The sequence below is a fragment of the Hyperolius riggenbachi genome, chromosome 1, assembly GCF_040937935.1.
Source record: "Hyperolius riggenbachi isolate aHypRig1 chromosome 1, aHypRig1.pri, whole genome shotgun sequence".
In the NCBI taxonomy this organism is placed as follows: Eukaryota; Metazoa; Chordata; class Amphibia; order Anura; family Hyperoliidae; genus Hyperolius; species Hyperolius riggenbachi.
In genome coordinates this window covers 70561267-70586542 of record NC_090646.1, presented here as the reverse complement: position 1 = coordinate 70586542, position 25276 = coordinate 70561267, and the positions used below count along the sequence as shown (strand labels likewise).

The 25276-nt window shown below is 45.3% G+C and overlaps 1 protein-coding gene across 17 annotated transcripts in view; it reads right to left on the bottom strand.

Annotated features, from left to right (window-relative positions):
* Positions 1 to 627: 627 nt before the first annotated feature.
* Positions 628 to 25276, bottom strand: part of CTNNA2 (catenin alpha 2) — a 3078224-nt gene continuing 3053575 nt past the window's right edge. For all 17 annotated transcript variants that reach the window (XM_068274961.1, XM_068274945.1, XM_068274955.1 and 14 more), the window contains one exon: positions 628 to 5777. In XM_068274961.1, the coding sequence (XP_068131062.1) occupies positions 5490 to 5777 (288 nt within the window). In that variant the 3' untranslated portion in view covers positions 628 to 5489. The remainder of the gene's footprint in view (positions 5778 to 25276) is intronic.

Below are 25276 nucleotides of genomic sequence, written 5' to 3'. Positions count from 1 at the left end.
TTTATTGACACATAGCATAAAGGATCTTAAAAACAATTCTTCAGATATACAAAGTTAGTCCTCATATAGAAATAATGAGCTGACAAGTACTGTAGTTTGGCTTGATCGATAGATAGTTGTAACCTTTACAGGCATACGTTTTAGAGGCAACGACACATGTTAGTTTCGGGCTTTTTTTACACAATACAAGCGCCCTTCATCAGGCCGTAATATATAATTCTGCACGGCTCAACCAAGTGGCAGCCTGGTTATAGCTTCAGGCCAGTGGGAAAGCCTCTGTGTGCGTTTGCTTGGATCAGACGCCACATTTTTCCTGGTGCTGCTGTATTTTCCTGGCTACTTTTTTACTTGGTTTAGCCGTGCAGAATTATATATTACGGCCTGATGAAGGGCGCTTGTATTGTGTAAAAAAAGCCCGAAACGAACATGTGTCGTTGCCTCTAAAACGTATGCCTGTAAAGGTTACAACTATCTATCGATCAAGCCAAACTACAGTACTTGTCAGCTCATTATTTCTATATGAGGACTAACTTTGTATATCTGAAGAATTGTTTTTAAGATCCTTTTTGCTATGTGTCAATAAAGTTTTTTCTGTTTTTTTGCACTACAAGATTGCATTATAAATCTGAGTCCTTTTGCCTAAAAGAAACATATGTCACTTATGATGTGCAGGATAAAATAGGAATCACAAATGGCATGTAATCACATGATTCTAACCCAGGCATGGGCAAACTTGGCCCTCCAGCTGTTAAGGAACTACAAGTCCCACAATGCATTTGCCTTTGTGAGTCATGACTGTGGCTGTAGTTTCTTAACAGCTGGAGGGCCAAGTTTGCCCATGCCTGCTCTAACCAGTAAATTAGAGATTGAGAGATACATTGTCTAAGCAAACTGAGAACATCCTTCTTTACAAATTGTTCCACAGGGGAAATTATGGAGGATGTGCTGATTGTTTCAGATAATGAGCCAAGCAATTCACCTGAACTTAATGTACCCCCAATACTCGGTTAAGGTTACTTAAAGGACCTCCTCCCCTGGTGGTCTTCCTCAGGCTTCCAGTTCTGATCTTCATTGATTAAAGGGGCCCATACAGTGGTTGATTTCAGCCTTTGATCAATTCATCGATTCAATCGAATTAATCAGAAATCGATTGCCAATTGGATAGAAAATCTTGGTAGATCTGCTGCTGGCAACAGATCGATGGCCCATAGATTTGCATTGGCTCTAATGGCCTAATGGTCCAATAATGCATTTAGATCGATTTTCAATAGATTTCCAATATATTTCATTCTGAAATCTATTGGAAATCTGTTCCTAGTGTGTGGCGCACATCAGATATATTCCTGTTAGATTCCACTTGACAGGCATCTGACAGAAATATATCTGATGGTCGAATCTGCTGTGAATCTATAAGTGTATGGCCACCTTAAGACACCTCTTCTTCCCGAACGTAACCTTGACCTCACCAAAGCTCTACAGACGGACACCAGGTTCGGCCCCTTCTTTTCACACAAACATGGGTCAGTAATCAAAACTGTCATGATTAACATGATGGCTATTAAATTACCAGTGTGGCAACTGGAAGATGTGAAGTATCCCGACCTGAATACTGATGACTAGGGCACCGAGGGTTAAAAGAGGTCCTAAACAGAGAATAGGCAGGACCAGGAACCAGATAGACATTCACTGGGGAGGTTATCATTACTTTTTCTTCTGAAAAGATACAATGCACATTTTTCCCAGAGATAGAGCTTTAAAGTGTACCTGAGATGAAGGGGACTAAAAGTTTTATACATACCTGGGGATTCCTCCAGCCCCCTTCGCACAGATCGCTCACACACCGCTGTCTAAATTCTCCTAGTTGGTACCGTAGTAGCCCCATTCATCATGGCCAGTTGGCATTGCCGCGCTCCCCTGTCTCGCTCCTGTGGCTGGGAGTGTTCTGTGCCTGCGCAGTAGTACTTCACCGGCGAAGAACACTCCCGGCAACGGGCGCGCGACAAGGAGGGCACTCGTGGCCAGGCCGCACATGCGTAGTGAGCCCAACTGGCCACGTTGAACGGGGCTACTATGGGAACATCTAGGAGGGATTAGATGTTGGCATGGGAGCGATCTGCCCGGAGGGGGCTAGAGGAAGTTCCAGGTATGTATACAACTTTTAGTCCCTTTCATCTCAGGTTCCCTTTTAAGGAAAACTCCATGATGTGTTAAATAAAGATATCTCCCTAGGTATATCAGTCATTGGAATTCATTTTTGCATACTACTATCCTGTATGTATGTTATACTTTGAAATATTGCTTAAAACATTATATATTATCTGCTATTGAAAACACTGTGGGCTTAATTTGGGTCACTTTTTCTCCCAAGTTTTCTCCTAGTTGATATTTTCAAATTTGATCAAAAATGCCTTTTAAGCCACCAACAAGCAAGAGAATACTCATAATAATTTTGGCAGTAATTTTTTTGTCTTATTTTGGGATTTTTTTTTCAATTGCAGAGTGCTGAAAAGTTATTTTAAACAGAAACTTGAAACATTATCTCCTAGGAGAAAACTTGTAAGAGTTTGCTTTGTTTGTTTAGCATTTAACTAAATATTTCATACATGTTGTAGATATTAGAAATTGAACAAGCTTGTTGGTCTTCATCTATCTTATTTAAAGTAATAAACATCCCGAGATCACTCAACAACCATAAAGGATTAATGTGGATGATTTGTAAAGTAGATTTATATATATATATATATATATATATATATATATATCGGGAGAGAAAGAGAGCAGGGGCGTAACTGCAAATCAGGGAGCCCCCACCAAAACTTTTATGCCCCACCCCCAGTCACGCACTTCCTTTGCCTATCTTGCGTGACCCTTAAAGCCCGGGGTTTGGTCATCTTGCAAGGATTATAAAACAACTGTGGACATCATAATCTTCACACCCATAACAAGTGTAGCCACAAAAACATCTGATCTGAAGGGTGGACTGCTTTATCAGAGGGAGTGAAGAAGGAGTTGGAGGCTACTTACAACTCTAAGCCCCCTGCGGTAACAGTGGATACTCCCTGTAGTTACGCCCCTGACAAAGAGAGAGAAATAAAATATATATCATAGTTTTAAAGTGATAAAAAAGGCAAAAGCCCACAACATTTATGGAATATAGCAACAAAGGATAGCTGTACTATAAAAACAGGTTGGTATTTTAAAATAGCCAAAGCAGCCTCAAAACACCCCATTCTAATAAAATGAGGCTTGCAAATATGAGCGTCCCCCGTAATAGGAATCTGCTCCCTTGGACTGCTGATAATCAGTATTAAAGTGTACCCAAGCTGAAGCTCGGGTACAAAATCACATACTTACCATGAAGAGAGGGAAGCCTTAGGATTCTATTGTGGCTTCCCTCAGTTGTCAGAAGCCCCCCATTGCTCAGCGCAGCTCCGCTCCTTGTCATGGCCATGCACCTCCTCTTCCGCATTCATGGTCATGCATTAGAAGCTTGAGCCCGCCCCACGCCTGCTCATTAGCATGGGCTCCAGGGGTGGGCTTGAGCGTCTATTGCGCTAATGCAGAAGAGGAGCCACGCAGCCCCCAATAGGATTAGCGACAATGTCTAGGTAGAATCCTGATACCAACAGTGACAGGGGACAACAGACCACTGAGGGAAGCTTCAATAGGATCCTGAGGCTTCCCTCTCTTTAGGTAAGTGTCTGACTTTCTACCCAAGCTTCGATTTGGGTACACTTTAAGGCCAGTACCCACCTCGCAATAATTCTATTGATTTTCCTGATGACCAGAGATTTTTGAGTGATGAGCGGTCATTCCCGCAGCGAGTGACATGGGTACAGGTGCACAATCACACGAACGTAGCTTAGCATTGCACGGCAATACAGCATCACGGCAGATTGGATCATTAAGATCCCCGACGACTCCCACACAAAGTATTGCAATTGCTGAAGTCTCATTTGGGCGCGTCGTGTAACATCGCTTGGCGTTGTGCATACCTGCCTGTCAGAAGATGGATCATGGGAGTGCTCGTCATTAGGGAGGCGTAGCTGGATCCATCTTCCTGCATGGCGAGGTGAGTATGTAGCTTTAGGAGCCTAGAGATTAGTTGTCTAATATTCTGAGGGAGCAGTCCATGGTCTGTCTGTCTTGCAGCGGTGATGGCTACTGACTAAGGGCCTGAGCCAAATGACAGCTGTATCTGCTTCTGTTCACTTTTCAGTATCTCTAACATTGACGTGCAACTAAAAAACGCAGACACAACTGTGTCAGTGGGCTCGGGCCCTAAAGAAAGTGGGGACAAAGTCATATTACTGCTTGTAGCTTTAGTCCACACACTCAAATTCTACCATTTCTGCAAGTCAAGTACTAGGTACTTTCAATTAGCTGTATTATCTATTTTAAAGATTTGCCATAATATAGTTATCCAAAAAAAGTAAATCTGTATAGTGAAAACAAGTCACAATGGAGCTTACGCAGATCTATACATTGTTGCAATAAGTGGTTGTCATTATTTCATCTGTAATGTTAAATTTGATTCAAGTTGACTTTAAATGTGAATCGTAGAGCCTCACAATCAGCATGTAAGAAAAAAAACCCTATTAAGTCTTTTGGAATTGTAGAACAGTGAGGTCCCCAAAGGTCAGTCAGTGGTGTAACTTCAATTCATGGACCCCCCAGCAAAACATTGATGCTCCCCACAATGTCCACACCCCTTCATTTGCCATCCCTTGGTGCCCCAAGGTGAAATGGGCTCCAAGGTCGTGAAGGGCACCAAGCGGAGGTAAAGAAAGGGGCGTGAACATTGGGCGGGCCCATCAAAGTTTCCCATGAATTGTAGCTACACCACCTCTTTATGCCAACTGCCATATTAGAAAAATGTCTAAAACAGGGCCACTTTTCAGCCAATCAGCTGATTGCCACCTTTATAAATAGCCCCCCATGAATATGACTGTGAGTGCTGAGAGAAGGAGTTGAGCATGAATGTTCACTACCTGGAAGTTCCAGAAGAACCACCAGTCGCTGGATCTTGCTAAAGGCCCAGTTTGGAATTCTGAATCTACAAGTAGGTAAAACAGGATGTATATTTTTCAGTCGTCACCTTCATTTAGATTTATTTGGGATGACGGGTTTTCCGTTAAATACTTCATTGTGAAGCTCTTACGAATCAGATTCACATTTTTGATTCAAACAGAAAGACAACTAGAATTCCACGTAGCCTGCTAGGACTAAATACCCATCGACTCAACATCTGCCGTAATCACAAAGCTTAGGGATGGGATTAGGGCCAAAATACAAGTTAAAATTTAACAGCAGTCAATATACTACTTTGCTTTTCTTGCGCAATATGTTTAACTCCAATAAAATCGTGGGAAGCATGCAAACAGACACTGCTAAGGTTCAGATCATGCCAGACGCATACAAGCCGGCAGGTAAGCATACAAAATGACTTCTTAAAAAAAAATAGTAACCATTTAGTAAAGCCTAGAGTTCTAGAAGGAATCCATTGCTTTAAATTCACTTAGAGCCTGGACTGGGGAAATGTGCTTCTTTTGGGATCCTCGTCGTACTCGGGTCTGGTACTCTTCAGGTTTCTCTCTTTTTACTAGCGGCTTCTTCTCTGGAGCTTTCATCTTCCAGGAGACAACAGGTGAGTTTACTGCCGCTGTGCCATATACCTTCTGGTATTTGGTGGAGGCCACGTAAGAGGCCTTTACGGTCAGCACAACGGCGTTCATTAGATTCTTGGCTGCTTGGATCAGAGAGGTGGCACTGTCCAACTGCAGAAGAGCAAAGAACAACAAATTAACGACAACTCAATTTTTTTTTTAACCACAAGTTAACGACAACTCAAACTCTTCAATTATGTTCAGATGTTAGACTAAAATTTTGCATTTTTTAAACTACTGCGCTATGAACTATCAAATGAAATATTATGGCACTTTAGACATGCGATCAGGAGCCAACCTGCATGGCTCCTTATTTATTCCAGAAGAGGTCAGTTGTGAGAGTGCTCAAGACAGCTGCAGTAAAACCTACTATATGTCAGAAACTAGCATTCATGTAAGGTCAGTAGATTCTACTATGGGCAGTCCTGAAGGGATTGTTGAAGCACTGAGACATTAATGTACAGCCATGTGCACACACCCACAATAAGCATTTTTTCATTTTTATAAAACCAGGACTGTTTTCTAGAACCATTTATGGTCTCAAATAATAACAATTAAGGTTTTATTAAATCAGCCGTAGTGTTCCACTAAATTGTTGTTGACCCCTGTAGTGCTCTCCATTCCATCTTCCCCCATGCACAGTAATGGCAGAGGAGGATCTTAGGAGATATTCATATTCTTATCTATCCTGTCAGTGCTCTTCCTGCTCTTCAATCACCGCGAGGGACTTCTCATGGCCTCCCCTTCTTGCCTTCTCTCTGCTCCTGAAGAGATGACCATGCGGTGGGAATGGTTGTGGGGAGCCATGAAGGAATGTACCAATAGGTAGGGAGTGCATGGCAGAAAACTAAACATGGCACCATTCTCCACTGCTGTGCTGTTACTCTGCCCTTTTATACCCTCTGGAGCACAGGTCATAGTCGCAGTTGTGACCGCTACAATTCCTGTTCTAGGCAACTGGTGCAGAGGCAGCTAGCCTGCTACAACTCATAATGCCACACAGAGCACAGGAGGAGATAAAGGACCACTATCGTAAAAAAACAAAAAAAAATTGTAAAAGTTAAAATACACGTGCATAGGAAGAACATTTCTCATAAAGTTAAATGCACTATAAATCACTTTTTTCTTATGATGCTGTCACTTAGGGCCAGAGCCCACTGACACAGTTGTGTCCGCTTTTTAGTTACACATCAATGTTACAGATGCAGAAAAGCGGACAGAAGCGGATACAACTGCGTTAGTGGGCTCATGCCCTTAAAGTAAGTGTCTGACAGATGTTGGACTAGTCCATTTCCTCATGGGGAACTGTTAGTATTTACTTTATTCTTTACAAAAACACTCACTGTAAAGGATCCATACAGAGATGCCAGCCAGCCTCTGTTCCCGCTTGCACACTATTTTGGCAGTTGAATTGGAGCAACTGCTGTTCAGAAAGTGTTTTTAAAAATAATTTTAAAAAACCCTGAGGATCCCCTATGAGGAAATGGACTAATCGAAAACCAATCAGTTCTGTCAGATTTTTACAATCTATTGTAACGGACGGCAACATTGAAAAAAATACATTTATAATGCATTTTACTCTAGAACAAAAGCACATTTTCTACATATGCATTTTAACCACTTGTGGTAGCTGGAGGACCAGTGACGCAGATCTGCATCGCCAGGTGCCTCCCTAATTAATCAGGAAAGGCCGCTCGCGCGAGCGGCCGTTTCCTGTTAGATCACGGAGCGGGTCTCCATGAATAGCCTGCGAGCCGCTGATTGCGGCTCGCAGACTAAATGTAAACGTAGGAGACATATGTCTCCTTTGTTTACATTGTACGGCGCTGCTGCGCAGCAGCGCCGTAAGGCAGATCGGCGATCCCCGGCCAATTAGCGGCCGGGGATCGCCGCCATGTGACAGGGGACAGCCTGTCACTGGCTGCACAGGACGGATAGCGTCCTGTGCAGCCCGGATCACCAGGGGGGAAAGGTAGGAGAGGGAGGGGGGGAATTTTGCCGCGGAGGGGGGCTTTGAGGTCCCCCCCCCCCGCAAACCTTAGGCAGGCAGGAGGGATCAGACCCCCCTGCACATCATCCCCATAGGGGGGGGGGGGGAAAGGGGCGCGATCTGGTCACTCTGCCTGCACCCTGATCTGTGCTGGGGGCTGCAGAGCCCACCCAGCACAGATCACTAAAAACAGCGCTGGTCCTTAAGGGGGGGTAAAGGCTGGGTCATCAAGTGGTTAAATTGTACTTTTGTTTGCAATAGCGGTCCTTTAATGAGAATTTCCACTTTTGTTGAGAGAAACCTCAGTTGCTCACTGTTTGGCTCTTTACATTGGAAAGTTTAGTAGCAAACATGGTTTCAGCCAGCTTACCTGGTTTGTGTGATTATAAAACCCAGTTATAGCACAATGTTTCTAACAGAAGCTGTCGGTCACACTGGAATGCCAGAGTTTTCTGCCACTCAATAGATTATTTCAGGTGTTGAAAATTAAGGTGGGGGAGTGGGGGGGGAGGGAGGGGGGTCAATTTCCAGCTATAAAACTTAAAGGAAACCCAAAGTGAGAGTAATATTTATTTCTTTTAGAAAATACCAGTTGCCCGACAGCCCTGTTAATCTTCTGGCATCAGCAGTGCTTGAGTCACAACCCTGAAACAAGCATGCAGGTAATCTAGTCAGAGTCAGAGCACCTGATCTGCTGCATGCTTGTTCAGGGTTTATGGCGAAAAGTATAAAACCATACAAATAAAACTTGACCAGCGCTGCATATACATATAGTGTGTCACTCCCACCACCAGCACCTTATGGAGAGCGACTCACCAATTTCGTTGGACCACTAATCACAATGGTCAGATGCGCATGTGGGGCATTCAAGGCTCCCCTGGCCTATGCGAACTGTTTCACCCTTGCAGCAGTCACCATTAGTAGATATGGATCCAAATACTTGCACCTTAGCGTTTCGTCACAATAAAAAGCATACCGCTCATAGTGCAATACTGTATAAAAACGTTAAAATTTATTTCAAGTTTGCACTTACAAATTTTGTGGATAATGCAGCGCATAGAGTTTTGGCACGGGCTCTCCCCCGTCTGGCCTCCCGGTCTGGCCAGCAAGTGTCATCTATCCCTTCATGTGGAGACCCTCCAGCTGCCTTCTCTCCATTTGTAAGTTGTTCAAGCGCGCTGTTCGTAGCTCCGCCCTGTTGATTCCGTCAAAACATGACTCATCAGGGGCTCGTAAGTCGGATGCTAAAGATAATCCATAGTGCATAGAATTTTCTTCCCCAAAATTGCCCATGGGACAGCTATAATTGTAATACGTTTTCCATTTTTATGTTTATTCTATTTGAACAACTTACAAATGGAGAGAAGGCAGCTGGAGGGTCTCCACATGAAGGGATTGATGACACTTGCTGGCCAGACTGGGAGGCCAGACGGGGGAGAGCCCGTGGCAAAACTCTATGCGCTGCATTATCCACAAAACTTGTAAGTGCAAACTTGAAATAAATTTTAACGTTTTTATACAGTATTGCACTCTGAGCGGTATGCTTTTTATTGTGACGAAACTGTAAGGTGCAAGTATTTGGATCCATATCTACTAATGGCAGTGCTGGGCCGAAATTATGCATGAGCGTAATTACGCATCGTAATTCAATGTAAATGTACGCGTAAGCGCTACGCGTAACTTACGGTCTTACGTGTAATTATTTACACGTAAGCAGTTAAGTGGTATCGTAATTACGCTGTCTACCGTAATTGCTAGGTATGCGTAATTTTAAGAAGACTTACACGTAATTTTATGCGTAATTACTAACGTAAAAACTCCCCTTTTCTAAGAGTAGCCAATCAGTCAACATCCTAAGCAACCAATAGTATCTTCTCCCGCCCTTCAGTATATAAGTGTACGTTTTGACGCATACGAATGATGTGTACGCAATAGCTGTCACATGGACGGCTATTGCGTACACATCGTCCGTATGCGTCAAAAAGTACACATTAATGGGTATTACGGCACTACGCGTAACATCGTAGCGTAAGCGCCTACATTACGGTATCCTTACGCGTAACTGCGTAAGTTAACGCGTAATTACAGTGATGAACGGTAGATAATTTCCTACGCCGTAACCGTAATTGCGTAATAGCGTACAATTACGCGTAATGATCCGTAAGCGTAGATTTTTCCATTATGACCAGCACTGACTAATGGTGACTGCTGCAAGGGTGAAACAGTTCGCATAGGCGAGGGGAGCCTAGAATGCCCCACATGCGCATCTGACCATTGTGATTAGTGGTCCAACGAAATTGGTGAGTCGCTCTCCATTGGGTGCTGGTGGTGGGAGTGACACACTATATGTATATGCAGCACTGGTCAAGTTTTATTTGTATGTATTTACAGAAAGGAATAACTCGCCTATGTTTTTTGACTCCAGCGAAGCACAGAGCCACGTTTATTGGGACTTTTATTGTTGATCTGTTTATGTGGATTGATTAATGAATTGGGAAGGTGATAAGAGCATTAAGCTGGACTGATTCATATACCTGCAGTAGGCAGCTTGGTGTAGCTGCAAAATTGCAGAATCTAAACATTGATATTTGTAATCGATTTATGGTGATTTTATTATCTTGGTTTTATAATTTTTAGATTAAGCGCAGAGCTAGTACAGTTCTGTAGGAACTGAATGTGTATTTTTCGAAAAGTATAAAAGCCTGGTACACACCATGCAATTTCCCATCAGATAGATGGATCACATAGATCATTTCTGACAGGTCCAATTTGATTTCCGATCGTTTTTCTGATTGATTTGCATAGAAGTGATCAGAAAATCAATCAGAAAAAACGATCGGAAATCCGATCGGATCTGCCGGAAGTTATAGACCCATCTAGCTGATCGGAAATTGCATGGTGTGTACCAGGCATTAGAGACACAGGATCAGGGGGACAGCCACTTGCATGGTTTAAGGCTGCTTACACACCAAGACGTTACAGGCGCACGTTAGTGCGCCTGTAACGCTCCCCCAACGCACAGCAATGTAACACAAGTGGGCTGTTCACACAGCCCACGTTGCGTTACATGTAACGCTGCACGTTCTCCGCAAAGTGCAGCATGCTACGGCGTTACAGCGACTATAGCCGCGTTAGACTGTTTGTACATGCGCAGTGGGGGGCGGAGAGGAGGCGGGGAGAGCCAGCTACAGTAGCCGCGCACATGGCTACTTAATATTCACTGCACTGGCGGGCGCTGATTGGCCGGCGGGACCACGTGATGCGGAGTGTCTCGCTCTGCATCACGTGGTCGCGCTGGCCAATCAGCGCCACTCTGGGAGACATTATAAGAATCGAGCCGCCTAACGCGGCTCACTCTACCGTCGGCTCTTGCAGCACCATACGTTGTTTTAGGTGCACGTTATGCGACCTTAACGTGGCACCTAACGCAACGTCTTGGTGTGCAAGTAGCCTAAAAGGAGATAAATATGGCAGCCCCAATATCCCCCTCAGCTTGGCTTTACTTAAAAGGCACAGAATAATTTTTATATTGTTGGGTTTTCCTTTAAATAATGGTTCCAAAACAACTTGGTTTGGCTAAAGGGGTTAAACAATACAATTCTGATCCCTAAGCTAGCAGTTACAATACAGATATTCTCTTTTCTATATGGTGTATATGTCTTTATAGTCTTAACAGTAATCTCTTTAAGCCTACACCCAGGGTTTTCATAGCGCAGACAATATCCAAAGGACAAAAACAAATGTTCTTGACTAGATAACTAGAAGATGGACCTTATTCAACTAAGAACTGGCAATGGAGGCTTTGGCCCTGGGAGGTAAAAATCTGAAGGCAGATATTTACTTGCTGGACCTGCTAAGCCAAGGCTTTTGTCTTCAGAATAGACATAGCTATGCCCCTCAAGTGCCAGTGTGCAGAGAGCATTGTCAGCCTCAGCACTGTGGTTTTCTTAAGCTTCTTTACAGATGATGTAGAAATAAGCCAGCATTTTCAACCAATTTAAAGCCCAACTGAACCCAAAACCGAAAAGGGCAAATCATAATAGAAATCAGAAAATGTGAATATAAACAGTGCAGAGAAGCAGAGCTCTGGTTAGCAAACCTACATAGTAGGAAGAACAATAGAATAGATGCCTTTCTGATTCCCAGCATTCCTGCATCACAATAATACCAAGAATATACAAGAAACCATGAACATTCATATGGAGGTGGGACTTTTGTTGTTTACGAGAAGCAGGTTTAAAGGGGCGAAAAACTGTAAAATTTAAAATATATGCAAACATATACAAATAAGAAGTATATTTTTCCCAGAGTAAAATGAGCCATAAACTACTTTTCTCCTATGTTGCTGTCACTTACAGTAGGTAGTAGAAATCTGACATTACCAACAGGTTTTGGACTAGTCCATCTCTTTGTAGGGGATTCTCAGGGATATATTTATTTTCAAAAGCACTTAGTGAATCACAGTTGCTCTGTCCAACTGCCAAAAAACTGTGTAGGAAGCAGGGAAGCTGGCCGGCATCATTGTTTAAATCCTTTTTAGGGAATATCTTTATAAAGAATAACAGCCTTGCTGAGAATCCCCTATGAAGAGATGGACTAATCCAAAACCTGTCACTTCTGTCAGATTTCTACTACCTACTGTAAGTGACAGCATTATAGGAGAAAGGTAATTTATGGCTCATTTTACTCTGGAAAAAATTTACTTCTTATTTGTATATGTTTGCACATATTTTAAATTTTACAGTTTTTTGCTGTAGTGCCCCTTTAAGTAAGTAACAGAAAGTAACAGGAAAAATGGGTCCTAAGCAAAATAAAAGAGGTGCACAGCTGCAGCAAGCAAAGCTACGCAAAGTATTTTTCCAAATGTATTACTTTTAAATTACACAGCCTCCTGCCTCTTCCTCCTCTAGGACAGTACATGCATGCACAGCCACCTGCCCGTAGGACAGTACATGCATGCACAGCCACCTGCCTGTTGTTCTGCTACTTATAGGACAGTACATGCATGCACAGCCTCCTGCCTCTTCTTCACCTACCCATAGGACCGTACGTGCAGGGGCGTAGCAATAGGGGTTGCCAGAGGGGCCCTCCCTCAACTACAGTATTAGCTCTCTATTGGTCCTGTGCTCATAATAATCACTTCTATAGATGCTTTGAATAGTAGTAATCATTAACAAACTGCTCCCCATTCCCTTTTTGCACCTCTGACACTGTAGTTGCCATTGGAAGGTTTTGGTGCGCCGTATCAATTGTTCTGTATTGAGTGCTTGGGGGGCCCCATTGTAAATCTTGCATTGGGGCCCACAGCTCCTTAGCTACGCCACTGAGTATGTGCATGCACAGCCTCCTTCCTTTTCGTCCCCTATGCACAGGACAGGCATGCACAGCCTTCTGCCTCTCCTTCACCTACCCATAGGACAGTACATGCATGCACAGCCTCCTGCCTATTTCTCCCCTATCCATAGGACATGCATGCACAGCCTCCTGCCTGTTGTTCAGCTACCCATAGGACAGTACATGCATGCACAACCTCCTGCCTCTTCCTCACTAATCCACCGGGCATGCATGCACAGCCTCCTCCCTCTTCCTCCCCTATCCATAAGACATGCATGCACAGCCTCCTGCCTCTTGTACACCTACCCATAGGACAGTACATGCATGCACAGCCTCCTGCTTCTTCTTCGCCTACCCATATTAATGCATTCACAGCCTCCTGCTTGTTCCTCATCTATCCATAGGACAGTACATGCATGTACAGCACCCTGCCCTCTTTTCTCCTATGCATAGTATAATACATGTATACACAGCCTCTTGCCTCTTTTTCTTCTACCCATAGGGTTTTACATTAATCCCCAGCATCCTTCCTGTTCTTCCTCTACTCATAGGACAGTACACGCATGCATAGCCTCTTGCCGCTTCTTCCTCTACCCATAGGGCAATTCATGTATGCAGTCTCCTGCCTCTTCTCCCTCAACCCATAGGGCAGTGCAGGGCTGGATTTCCCTCACAGGAGCCTATAGGCACAAATGTCCTGCCACCCTAGACTTCGCCCTCCATGAACCTACAAACCCCCACCATACTGCACTGCAAATGTGCTGGCTGTTCCAGCTGTCCCTTCTCCCTTATTTCCCTTGTCCATTATAGGTAGCTACAGGTGCCCCTTAGTATTAGGTAGCCAAAAGTACCCTCATATTAAGTAGCTAGAGGTGCTCTCAAGTATTAGGTAGCTAGAAGAACCTCATTATTAAGTAGCTAGAGGTACCCATGACTGAAGGGAGATCTCATCAATGGAATGCTGAGATCAGGGTGAGTAACCTCTAATTTACACTCTCATCAGTACTCTGCATAGGGAAGGAGGGAGGCACTAAAGGAGGGAAGTGAGCTGCCTTTCCATCATCAGGCGCCTGTAGGCACAAGCCTACAGTGCCTTATGGTAAATCCAGCCCTGGGGCATAGCAGTAGGAGAACAGAGGCGCCAGCAGGATAAAAGTGGATAAAAACTTTAAAATTTGCTGGGAGGAAGTGGTGGACTTACCTCCATAAAGCAGACACGAAAGACTGTCTGAATAGTAGTCACATTTATTAATTAGTACCCCAAAACAGTGCAACGCGTTTCGCAGGCCCAGCCCGCTTCATCAGGCAATAAAAATGGGGACAAGACAGAATTTCAGCAATAGCAGGTGTAGCGCCTCAGTCCACCACTTCCTCCCAGCAAATTTTAAAGTTTTTATCCACTTTTATCCTGCTGGCGCCTCTGTTCTCCTACTGCTATACCGTGTCCACCCCTGGTGGAGGGGTGATCTACCCCCTTTCGCATCTACAGAGAGCGACTTCTTATCCCTGAGTGAGGACAGGTCTAATCTCCTCACCTGCCTATACAGTGGTTGCCTGTGTGGTAACCCATGTTTGTGAGTATAATTTTCTCACGATAACCTTTACTTCATTTATGCTTAACATACTACACTATATTGGGCTCTCGGTTTCTCTACTCTTTACCAGCCCTGGGGCAGTGCATGAAGTTTTCTGCCTCTCCACTCCCTCCTGTTCACCGTGGGATAAAGCATGTCTCCATAAAACAATACATACAACCAAACATGCGTAAACTGTCACTGTCTGGTCGACACTAAATTTTGGAAGCAGCTCCACCTGAAATGGATGAAAACATTTCAATGACATGATGACATCATAGATGGAGTTACAGCCACATTCCCTTCTCATGAAGTTAACTTCAGCTATAATTACTGACATTTTAGCACTTATTACAGACAAGAGAGTTTAGAATGAGAACAATATATCTTTCATAGCGTTAATGTAACAGAATTCATTTTATTAAGAGCTAAGTAAGTTTCGTGAAAGCCGCTGCCAGGATTTGCTTTTATGCAGATGCATTACCTTAAAAGGGTTATAAAATAGCGGAAAATGTATGATTTTATTAACATTATGCATCACAAATGTAAACCAGGACATAAGCGAAGTCTTTTCCTTGCTGGTAATACATAAGATGCGGATCTGACATAAAGAGAAATGTTCCCATCGGTGGCAGCGCTGGAGATGGAGACTTACGGTCCTGATTTGTCTTGTTGGTCAGCTAAGCCACCTCAGTTGACCTATCAGCAACAACGAATTGAGCTCCAGACTAGTTCTACATACAGAGAAATAGGCTGTATTCAGTGTAAAACTCGGGTAAAATGTCTGAGTATTGTAGCTTGTGTCCAGGGAAGGTTCTAGACTTTTTGCCGCCTGAAACAACTTGTGAGGGTGCTACTAATAAACTACAGCTTACCTGCACAGTAGGGAGCCCATAGGAAAGAATGGCACATGATTAGGAGGTGGGGCTAGCAAAAAGCAGTGAATATTTAATTAAGGGGCGTGCCAGCACACACAGACTCAAAGCAGGCAAACTTTGTGCTTCATGAGTCAGGCAGAAGCAGCAGAGCAGAGGGAGGGACTGAAAAAAAAAATCAAGTTAGTGTAGAGCTGATGCTGCCCCCTACAGTCTGCTGCCCTGAATCACATGATTCAGTCTGATTCATGGTAGGGTCAGCTCCTGCTTTTGAAAACCGGAGGAGAACCTAATGAATGAAAGTTGGACACTTATCTTTGAAGAAGAAAACCTCTGGATCTTTTGGTTTCCCCAGCAAGGAATCTCCTTGTCCTCTTCAGGACCATTGTGGCTGCCGAAGACACTCTTGAAGTTTACGTCCATGCTCCTCGCTGTGCAAAAGCACAGCCATGTTGCACCTGCGTGAGCATTAGTGTTGGGCGAACATCTAGATGTTCGGGTTCGGGCCGAACAGGCCGAACATGGCCGCGATGTTCGGGTGTTCGACCCGAACTCCGAACATAATGGAAGTCAATGGGGACCCGAACTTTTGTGCTTTGTAAAGCCTCCTTATATGCTACATACCCCAAATTTACAGGGTATGTGCACCTTGGGAGTGGGTACAAGAGGAAAAAAAAATTTAGCAAAAAGAGCTTATAGTTTTTGAGAAAATCGATTTTAAAGTTTCAAAGGGAAAACTGTCTTTTAAATGCGGGAAATGTCTGTTTTCTTTGCACAGGTAACATGCTTTTTGTCGGCATGCAGTCATAAATGTAATACATATAAGAGGTTCCAGGAAAAGGGACCGGTAATGCTAACCCAGCAGCAGCACACGTGATGGAACAGGAGGAGGGTGGCGCAGGAGGAGAAGGCCACGCTTTGAGACACAACAACCCAGGCCTTGCATGAGGACAAGAAGCGTGCGGATAGCATGCTTTGTACCACCATGCAGTCATAAATGTAATAAAGATAAGTGGTTCAATAAACAGGGACCACGCGGCAACGCTAACCCAGCAGCAGCACACGTGATGGAACAGGAGGAGGCGCAGGAGGAGAAGGCCACGCTTTGTGAGACACAACAACCCAGGCCTTGCATGAGGACAAAAAGCGTGCGGATAGCATGCTTTGTACCGCCATGTAGTCATAAATGTAATAAAGATAAGAGGTTCAATAAACAGGGACCACGCGGCAACGCTAACCCAGCAGCAGCAGCAGCAGCAGCACACGTGATGGAACAGGAGGAGGCGCAGGAGGAGAAGGCCACGCTTTGTGAGACACAACAACCCAGGCCTTGCATGAGGACAAAAAGCGTGCGGATAGCATGCTTTGTACCGCCATGTAGTCATAAATGTAATAAAGATAAGAGGTTCAATAAACAGGGACCACGCGGCAACGGTAACCCAGCAGCAGCAGCAGCACACGTGATGGAACAGGAGGAGGCGCAGGAGGAGAAGGCCACGCTTTGTGAGACACAACAACCCAGGCCTTGCATGAGGACAAAAAGCGTGCGGATATAGCAGCAATGCTTTTTGCCGCCATGCAGTCATAAATGTAATACAGATGAGAGGTTCAATAAACAGGGACCGGAAACGCTAAACCATCCCAGATGTTCATCGGTCATGTTACTTGGTTGGGGTCCAGGAGTGTTGCGTAGTCGTTTCCAATCCAGGATTGATTCATTTTAATTTGAGTCAGACGGTCTGCATTTTCTGTGGAGAGGCGGATACGCCGATCTGTGATGATGCCTCCGGCAGCACTGAAACAGCGTTCCGACATAACGCTGGCTGCCGGGCAAGCCAGCACCTCTATTGCGTACATTGCCAGTTCGTGCCAGGTGTCTAGCTTCATGCCCGGTTTCAGGTCCAGCGGTGCCAGCCACAAATCCGTCTGTTCCTTTATTCCCCTCCAAATTTCCTCCCCTGTGTGCTGCTTATCCCCAAGGCAGATCAGCTTCAGCAACGCTTGCTGACGCATGCCAACAGCTGTGCTGCACTGCTTCCACGATCCTACTGCTGCTGGTGCTGGGTTAGCATTTCCGGATGAGGTACAGCTTTGAGATGCGTTGGAGGAGAAGGAGTCAGAGAGGTAGGTGCTGCTGTTGTTATCCAGCTGTTTGCGGCGTGGGCAACACCCGCGCCGTAGCAGGTGAGGAATCGCTGCCAGGCTCCACAAGGTTCACCCAGTGCGCGGTAAGGGAGATGTATCGACCCTGGCCGAACGCACTCGTCCAGGTGTCAGTGGTGAGGTGAACCTTGCAGGCAACGGCATTCTTCAAGCTTCGGGTTATTTAGCTGACCACGTGCTCATGCAACTCAGGCACTGCAGAGCGCGCAAAGTGGTAGCGGCTGGGAACCACGTAACGTGGGATGGCCACTGACATCATGCCCTTGAAGCTGTTTGTCTCCACCACTCGATATGGCAGCATTTCGCAGGCCAGAAGCTTGGCTATGCTGGCTGGCTGTTACTGCCACGGCCCGGGGGTCATTTGCTGGCAATTTCCTCTTGTGCTCAAACATCTCAGAAACAGACAACTCAACCGTAGCGCTGCACACCGAAGGGCTGTTGGTTGTTGTGTTTGATGAACACTGGGAGACCTCAAGAGCACTAGTCCGGAAAGTGACAGTGTCAGCATCGTCTGATGTTTGTGAATGTTGTGAACCACGCAATGGCTGGGCTACTGCTGCTGCTGAGGCGGGTCTGGTGGTGAGTCTGGTGAACCCAAGGGAGGCAGTGTTGCTGGTGGTACCCTGTCCTGCCGCGTTTGCCCACAGAGTGGGATGTTTGGATAGAATGTGGCGGCTCATGCTGGTGGTGGAGAGGTTGTTAATACTTTTCCCCCTGCTCAGGCGGGTCTTGCACACCTTGCAAATCGCCATGGTAACATCCTCAGTGCAGTCTTCAAAGAAAGCCCAGACTTTAACTGGCTGAGGACTCGGACCTCGTGCGTGATGTGCTGGTGCTGCTTAACCCACTGCTGGACGCTTGAGAGGTCATCCAAGTAATTATCTGGTCCTGTTCTTTTGGATCTGTGAGGGTTGTTGTCCTGGACAACATGGGCAGTATTGAGTGGGTTTTCTTGGGTGCTCCCCTGTGGCCTGTACGTGAACCGTCAGGGGAAACACCTCTTCCCTTGCCCCTCCCTCTTTCACCGGATTTCTTCCTCATTTCACTTATCCTTAAAGTACACGCTGACTGGCAGCAGTACAGTGGCAGTACAGAAATGCTATACAGTGGTGGGTGAGCGGTGTACCACTATTGTCAGCAGTGACACAGAGCACAATGCTATACAGTGGCGGGTGAGCGGTGTACTACTGTTCCCAGCAGACACAGAGTGGAAGTAAACACAATGCTATATAGTGTGGCTGAGCCGTGTACACAGAGTGGCATTAAACACAATGCTATATAGTCTGCTATATAGTCACCCCGAACAGGGTGATGTTCTGCAGAACCCAAACAGTGGCAAACACTGTTCGCCCAACACTACTGGGAGGGAACGCAGATTTTAGTACCTAAACACACGATACAACATGTTTTCCGGGGTCGGACTCTGAGGCACATACAGATGGTCCCGATCATCATCCTCATCATACAACTCTTCTCCTGAGTCTGACCCACCCACCACCTCTGCCACCCCAACATCCCCAGACACAGACCCCTCATCGTCCTCAACATTAACTTGGGATGCTGGCCTGAGCCAGACCTCCTCCTCCACATCAGGCCCCATCATCTCCTCAATGGCAGCCCTCATTAATCGCTCTGGCGACGGACTGATGGACACAACGTTCTCCTCCGGGGAGGGCTGCTGCTGACCACTGGCTGCTGGGGTGGATGTTATAGCTTGCGTGGGGCGTTGGCTGTTGCTGTTGTTGGGAGTGCTGCTCACAGCGGAGGTCTCTGGGGAACTCATGTTGAGCTCATATAGTGGTTGACGGTGAGTGGAGTATTACTGATCCCAGCAATATACACACTGACTGGCAGAGTACGCAATGCTATATAGTGTGGCTGAGCGGTGTACACAGAGTGGCAGTAAACACAATGCTATATAGTCTGGCTGAGCGAGCGGTGTACTACTGTTCCCAGCAGAATCAGAGTGGCAGTAAACAATGGTATATAGTCTGGCTGAGCGGTGTACACAGAGTGTCAGTAAACAATGGTATATAGTCTGGCTGAGCGGTGTACACACAATGCTATATAGTCTGCTATATAGTGTCAGTAAACAATGGTATATAGTCTGGCTGAGCGAGCGGTGTACTACTGTTCCCAGCAGAATCAGAGTGGCAGTAAACAATGGTATATAGTCTGGCTGAGCGGTGTACACAGAGTGTCAGTAAACAATGGTATATAGTCTGGCTGAGCGAGCGGTGTACTACTGTTCCCAGCAGAATCAGAGTGGCAGTAAACAATGGTATATAGTCTGGCTGAGCGGTGTACACAGAGTGTCAGTAAACAATGGTATATAGTCTGGCTGAGCGGTGTACACAGAGTGTCAGTAAACAATGGCATATAGTCTGGCTGAGCGGTGTACACACAATGCTATATAGTCTGCTATATAGTGTCAGTAAACAATGGTATATAGTCTGGCTGAGCGAGCGGTGTACTACTGTTCCCAGCAGAATCAGAGTGGCAGTAAACAATGGTATATAGTCTGGCTGAGCGGTGTACACAGAGTGTCAGTAAACAATGGTATATAGTGTGGCTGAGCGAGCGGTGTACTACTGTTCCCAGCAGAATCAGAGTGGCAGTAAACAATGGTATATAGTCTGGCTGAGCGGTGTACACAGAGTGTCAGTAAACAATGGTATATAGTCTGGCTGAGCGGTGTACACAGAGTGTCAGTAAACAATGGCATATAGTCTGGCTGAGCGGTGTACACACAATGCTATATAGTCTGCTATATAGTGTCAGTAAACAATGGTATATAGTCTGGCTGAGCGAGCGGTGTACTACTGTTCCCAGCAGAATCAGAGTGGCAGTAAACAATGGTATATAGTCTGGCTGAGCGGTGTACACAGAGTGTCAGTAAACAATGGTATATAGTCTGGCTGAGCGAGCGGTGTACTACTGTTCCCAGCAGAATCAGAGTGGCAGTAAACAATGGTATATAGTCTGGCTGAGCGGTGTACACAGAGTGTCAGTAAACAATGGTATATAGTCTGGCTGAGCGGTGTACACAGAGTGTCAGTAAACAATGGCATATAGTCTGGCTGAGCGGTGTACACACAATGCTATATAGTCTGCTATATAGTGTCAGTAAACAATGGTATATAGTCTGGCTGAGCGAGCGGTGTACTACTGTTCCCAGCAGAATCAGAGTGGCAGTAAACAATGGTATATAGTCTGGCTGAGCGGTGTACACAGAGTGTCAGTAAACAATGGTATATAGTGTGGCTGAGTGGTGTACACAGAGTGTCAGTAAACAATGGTATATAGTCTGGCTGAGCGGTGTACACAGAGTGTCAGTAAACAATGGTATATAGTCTGGCTGAGCGAGCGGTGTACTACTGTTCCCAGCAGAATCAGAGTGGCAGTAAACAATGGTATATAGTCTGGCTGAGCGGTGTACACAGAGTGTCAGTAAACAATGGTATATAGTGTGGCTGAGTGGTGTACACAGAGTGTCAGTAAACAATGGTATATAGTCTGGCTGAGCGGTGTACACAGAGTGGCAGTAAACACAATGCTATATACTCTGGCTGAGCGAGCGGTGTACTACTGTTCCCAGCAGACACAGAACAGTAAACAGAATGCTATATAGTGTGGCTGAGCGAGCGGTGTACCACTATTCCCAGCAGACACAGAACAGTGAACAGAATGCTATATAGTGTGGCTGAGCGAGCGGTGTACCACTATTCCCAGCAGACACAGAACAGTGAACAGAATGCTATATAGTGTGGCTGAGCGAGCGGTGTACTACTGTTCCCAGCAGACACAGAACAGTACACAGAATGCTATATAGTGTGGCTGAACGAGCGGTGTACTACTGTTCCCAGCAGACACAGAACAGTACACAGAATGCTATATAGTGTGGCTGAACGAGCGGTGTACCACTATTCCAAGCAGACACAGAACAGTGAACAGAATGCTATATAGTGTGGCTGAGCGAGCGGTGTACCACTATTCCCAGCAGACACAGAGTGGCAGTAAACAGAATGCTATATAGTGTGGCTGAGCGAGGTACACAGAGTGGCAGTAAACAGAATGCTATATAGTGTGGCTGAGCAAGCGGTGTACTACTATTCCCAGCAGACACAGAGTGGCAGTAAACAGAATGCTATATAGTGTGGCTGAGCGAGGTACACAGAGTGGCAGTAAACAGAATGCTGAGCGAGCGGTGTACTACTATTCCCAGCAGCGACACACAATGACTGGGGGGGACCCTGGCTAGCGTGGCTGGAGCGCGAACTACCCTGCCTGCCTACCCAAAGCTAAACCCACAGACAAATGGCGGAGATATGACGTGGTTCGGGTATTTATTTACCCGAACCACGTGACAGTTCGGCCAATCAGAGCGCGTTCGGGTCCGAACCACGTGACCCGTTCGGCCAATCACAGCGCTAGCCGAACGTTCGGGGAACGTTCGGCCATGCGCTCTTAGTTCGGCCATATGGCCGAACGGTTTGGCCGAGCACCGTCAGGTGTTCGGCCGAACTCGAACATCACCCGAACAGGGTGATGTTCTGCAGAACCCGAACAGTGGCGAACACTGTTCGCCCAACACTAGTGAGCATGGCCCCGCCTGTATAGAAGCACAGATCCGCTCATAGACAAGCTTACAGAGCAGGCACGGCCCTACTAATGCAGGCGCAGTATGGTTGTGCTCATACACAGCCGGGAGTGCAGCCACAATATCATCCCACATGCTCTTGTCAGATATGTTTTCAGTGCATGGCAAGGTTGGTCTCCAGCCTATAAAACAGTGTTTCTCAACATTTCATGGGTATGAACCCCTTTTGAAAGCCTGTACTGGCCAAGTTCCCCCCTGGTATGGTAAAGATCTATATCTCCTTGATACAGATATATTTAAAAGTAGTACATGGTACTAGTTTCTAAACAGTTTTCAAGTATTTACTATAGCTTTTAATTAATAAAAATACTAGTCCAGTGTTGTTTATATAGGATTTATTATTTTCTGAAACTCTAAATTTGTTAAACTTTATTAAAGCTTACCCCCTGGAGTATGTGTACCACATATTAAAGAGAACCTGAACTGAAAATGAAAAGTCAAAATAACCATACACAGATCATACTTACCTCCTGTGTAGTATACTACTCAATCTCTTTCTCCTCTCCGGCGTTTCATTTGTCCACTGATCAATAGATTTCTCCCTCCTCCATTTTAAAAATGGCCATTACCCCATAACAGCTTCCTGGTCAGCACATTGTTAAACTGTAACATCGCCCACTTGAGCCATATGGAAACATGAATATTACCTTGCACATTCAGTTGTAACTGACAGCTGCTGATATATAACTTTTTTTTGCATTAGGTCTGCCTCAGGTACACTTAAATTCAGAAGATATTCATCAGGCCTGGGATTACATCACAAGAGCCTATAGGCACAGATACCCTGGCACTTCTTCCTTACTTCCCTTGCTAGTCATAGGTAGCTACAGTTGCCCCTTAATATTAGTAGCCAGAGGTACCTTCAGTATTAAGTAGCTAGAGGTGCCCCCAGGTATTAGGGAACTAGAGGTGCCCCGACTGAAGGGAGATCTTATCAGTGGAATGCCAAGAGCCAGGCGAGTAACCTCTCATTTAATGTAATTGTCAGACAACAGAGGCGTCAGAAAGTGTAAAAGAATTCCGTTTGTAAAACGTTTAAAATCGGAGGGATGTGGGTGGAATCACCTCCCTTAAGCAAAGACCAGCCAATGAGCTGTAGACAAACAACAGTATTGTTTATTGGGGCTTCTCCAGGTTATGCAACGCGTTTCACGGGCAAAACTCCCGCCTCATCAGGCAATCAAAACGGAGAAAAACATTAGTAGGTCATATCCAGGTTAGAGCGCCTCTCATTTAAACTCCGCTCAGGACTCTGCATAGGGAGGGAGGCACTTGGGGAGGGAAGTGAGCCGCCTTTCCACCAACAGGTGCCTGTAGGCACGAGCCTACAGTGCCTTATGGTAAAACCAGCCCTGGTATTCTAATGTCACCACTCCCAGTGAATAAGTTAAAGTATATGGCCCTGGATGCAGGCAGTGGGCAGAGGGTTGCAAATGTTGTTCACGTGTGTTGTTAGTGTAAAGTCCAGCCGCTAATAGTGTAAAAACAGCACTGAGTAATAACTTAGTGCCACCGCTTTCTCCCTCACTAAGCTGTTCCCACTAGCTAGCTTTCACCAGACTGTGTCCACTAATCATGTTACCAGAATCACATGACCGGAAGCAGCAAACATGCTGTAGACCAGTGATGGCTAACCTTGACACTCCAGCGCGTGACAAATCTACAAATCCCATCATGCCTCTGCCTCCCCGAGTTATTCTTAGAGCTGTCAGAGTATTGCAATGCCCCATTGGACTTGTAGTTCCACCACAGCTGGAGTGCCAAGGTTAGCCATTACTGCTGTAGACCCTCCAGTGACAAAGCAAGACAATAGGAATATGGGGGTTGATTCACAAAACTTATCTGAGGGATTGTTTCACCTTTCTTATTAATTCATCTCTCCTTCCCTGTCTTAACTCATGAGTCATCTCTCCCTGGGGCTGATTGATTAAAGCTCAGTAGAGTTTCTGTGCACAGGCAGCTCACAGCAATTTTACTGATATTTATGCCAGGTACATAATGCACATTGCACATACAGAGCGACTCGGGTTACCTAGCTAACACACACGCTGCTAGCATACTGCACGGTATGCTTACTTGTGTAACGCATGCATTATCAAAGTTAAGTGAGTTGCACTATTTGCACAATGCGCATTACATACCTGGCAATCAGAGCAGGATCATCCACCAGGCAACTTAGGCAGGTGCCTGGGGCCTAGTGGATTTCAAGAGACTCACAGGCGACCTTGTCTGGCCTCTCTGTTTATTTCAGCTTACCAAAAGGAGCACAGGGGGACGCCAAAACACCTACCTTGTCTAGGACCCCCTTGTATCCTAATCCAACTCTGCACAAAAATTGGGGTTTTAAATGGAGCCAAAACACTAAGTTGCTATTCAAAAAATAATCACATTTATTATTTTACTAAATTCTTCTGGTTCATACAGATCAAGAATTTGCATCGCAACTTCAGTCCCAAATAATGGCCTGACACGTGTTTTGCGGTAAATCAGCACTTGCTCAAAAGCGCACAAAGTGACATATAAAGTTCCATAAAGCGTAGAGTGCAGTGAAGAGCCTGCAAGATTGAGAAGGCCTACTGTGGATTCTTTCTTTTAAAGTGGACCTAAACTCTTGCACGGGACAGAAGGAAAACAAAGAAATGCACTCTGTACGTATTCAGAGAGTTTAGGCTGTCTAATTCCCTCTCATTTGTGTCTAATCACTAGTTGTAATTTGATCTCTCCCCTGTGTCACATGACTGCTACATCAGAGATGGCAGATAAGCGCATTTGAAAGCACAGGCTGTTAACAATAGGTCTGCTTCCATGAATCAGGAAGCAAAAATTGTGAAGATTTATTTTAGGATTTGTATCAGATGTAACAAAGACTTTTTTTTGTTTAAAGGACCACTATCAGTCCATTTCCTCATGGAGGATTCTCAGGGTTTTCTTTGTTTTCAACAGCATTTCCTGAACAACAGTTTAACAGCCATAATCATAAGATACCAACCAGCCTCCTTTTCACTTGCACACAA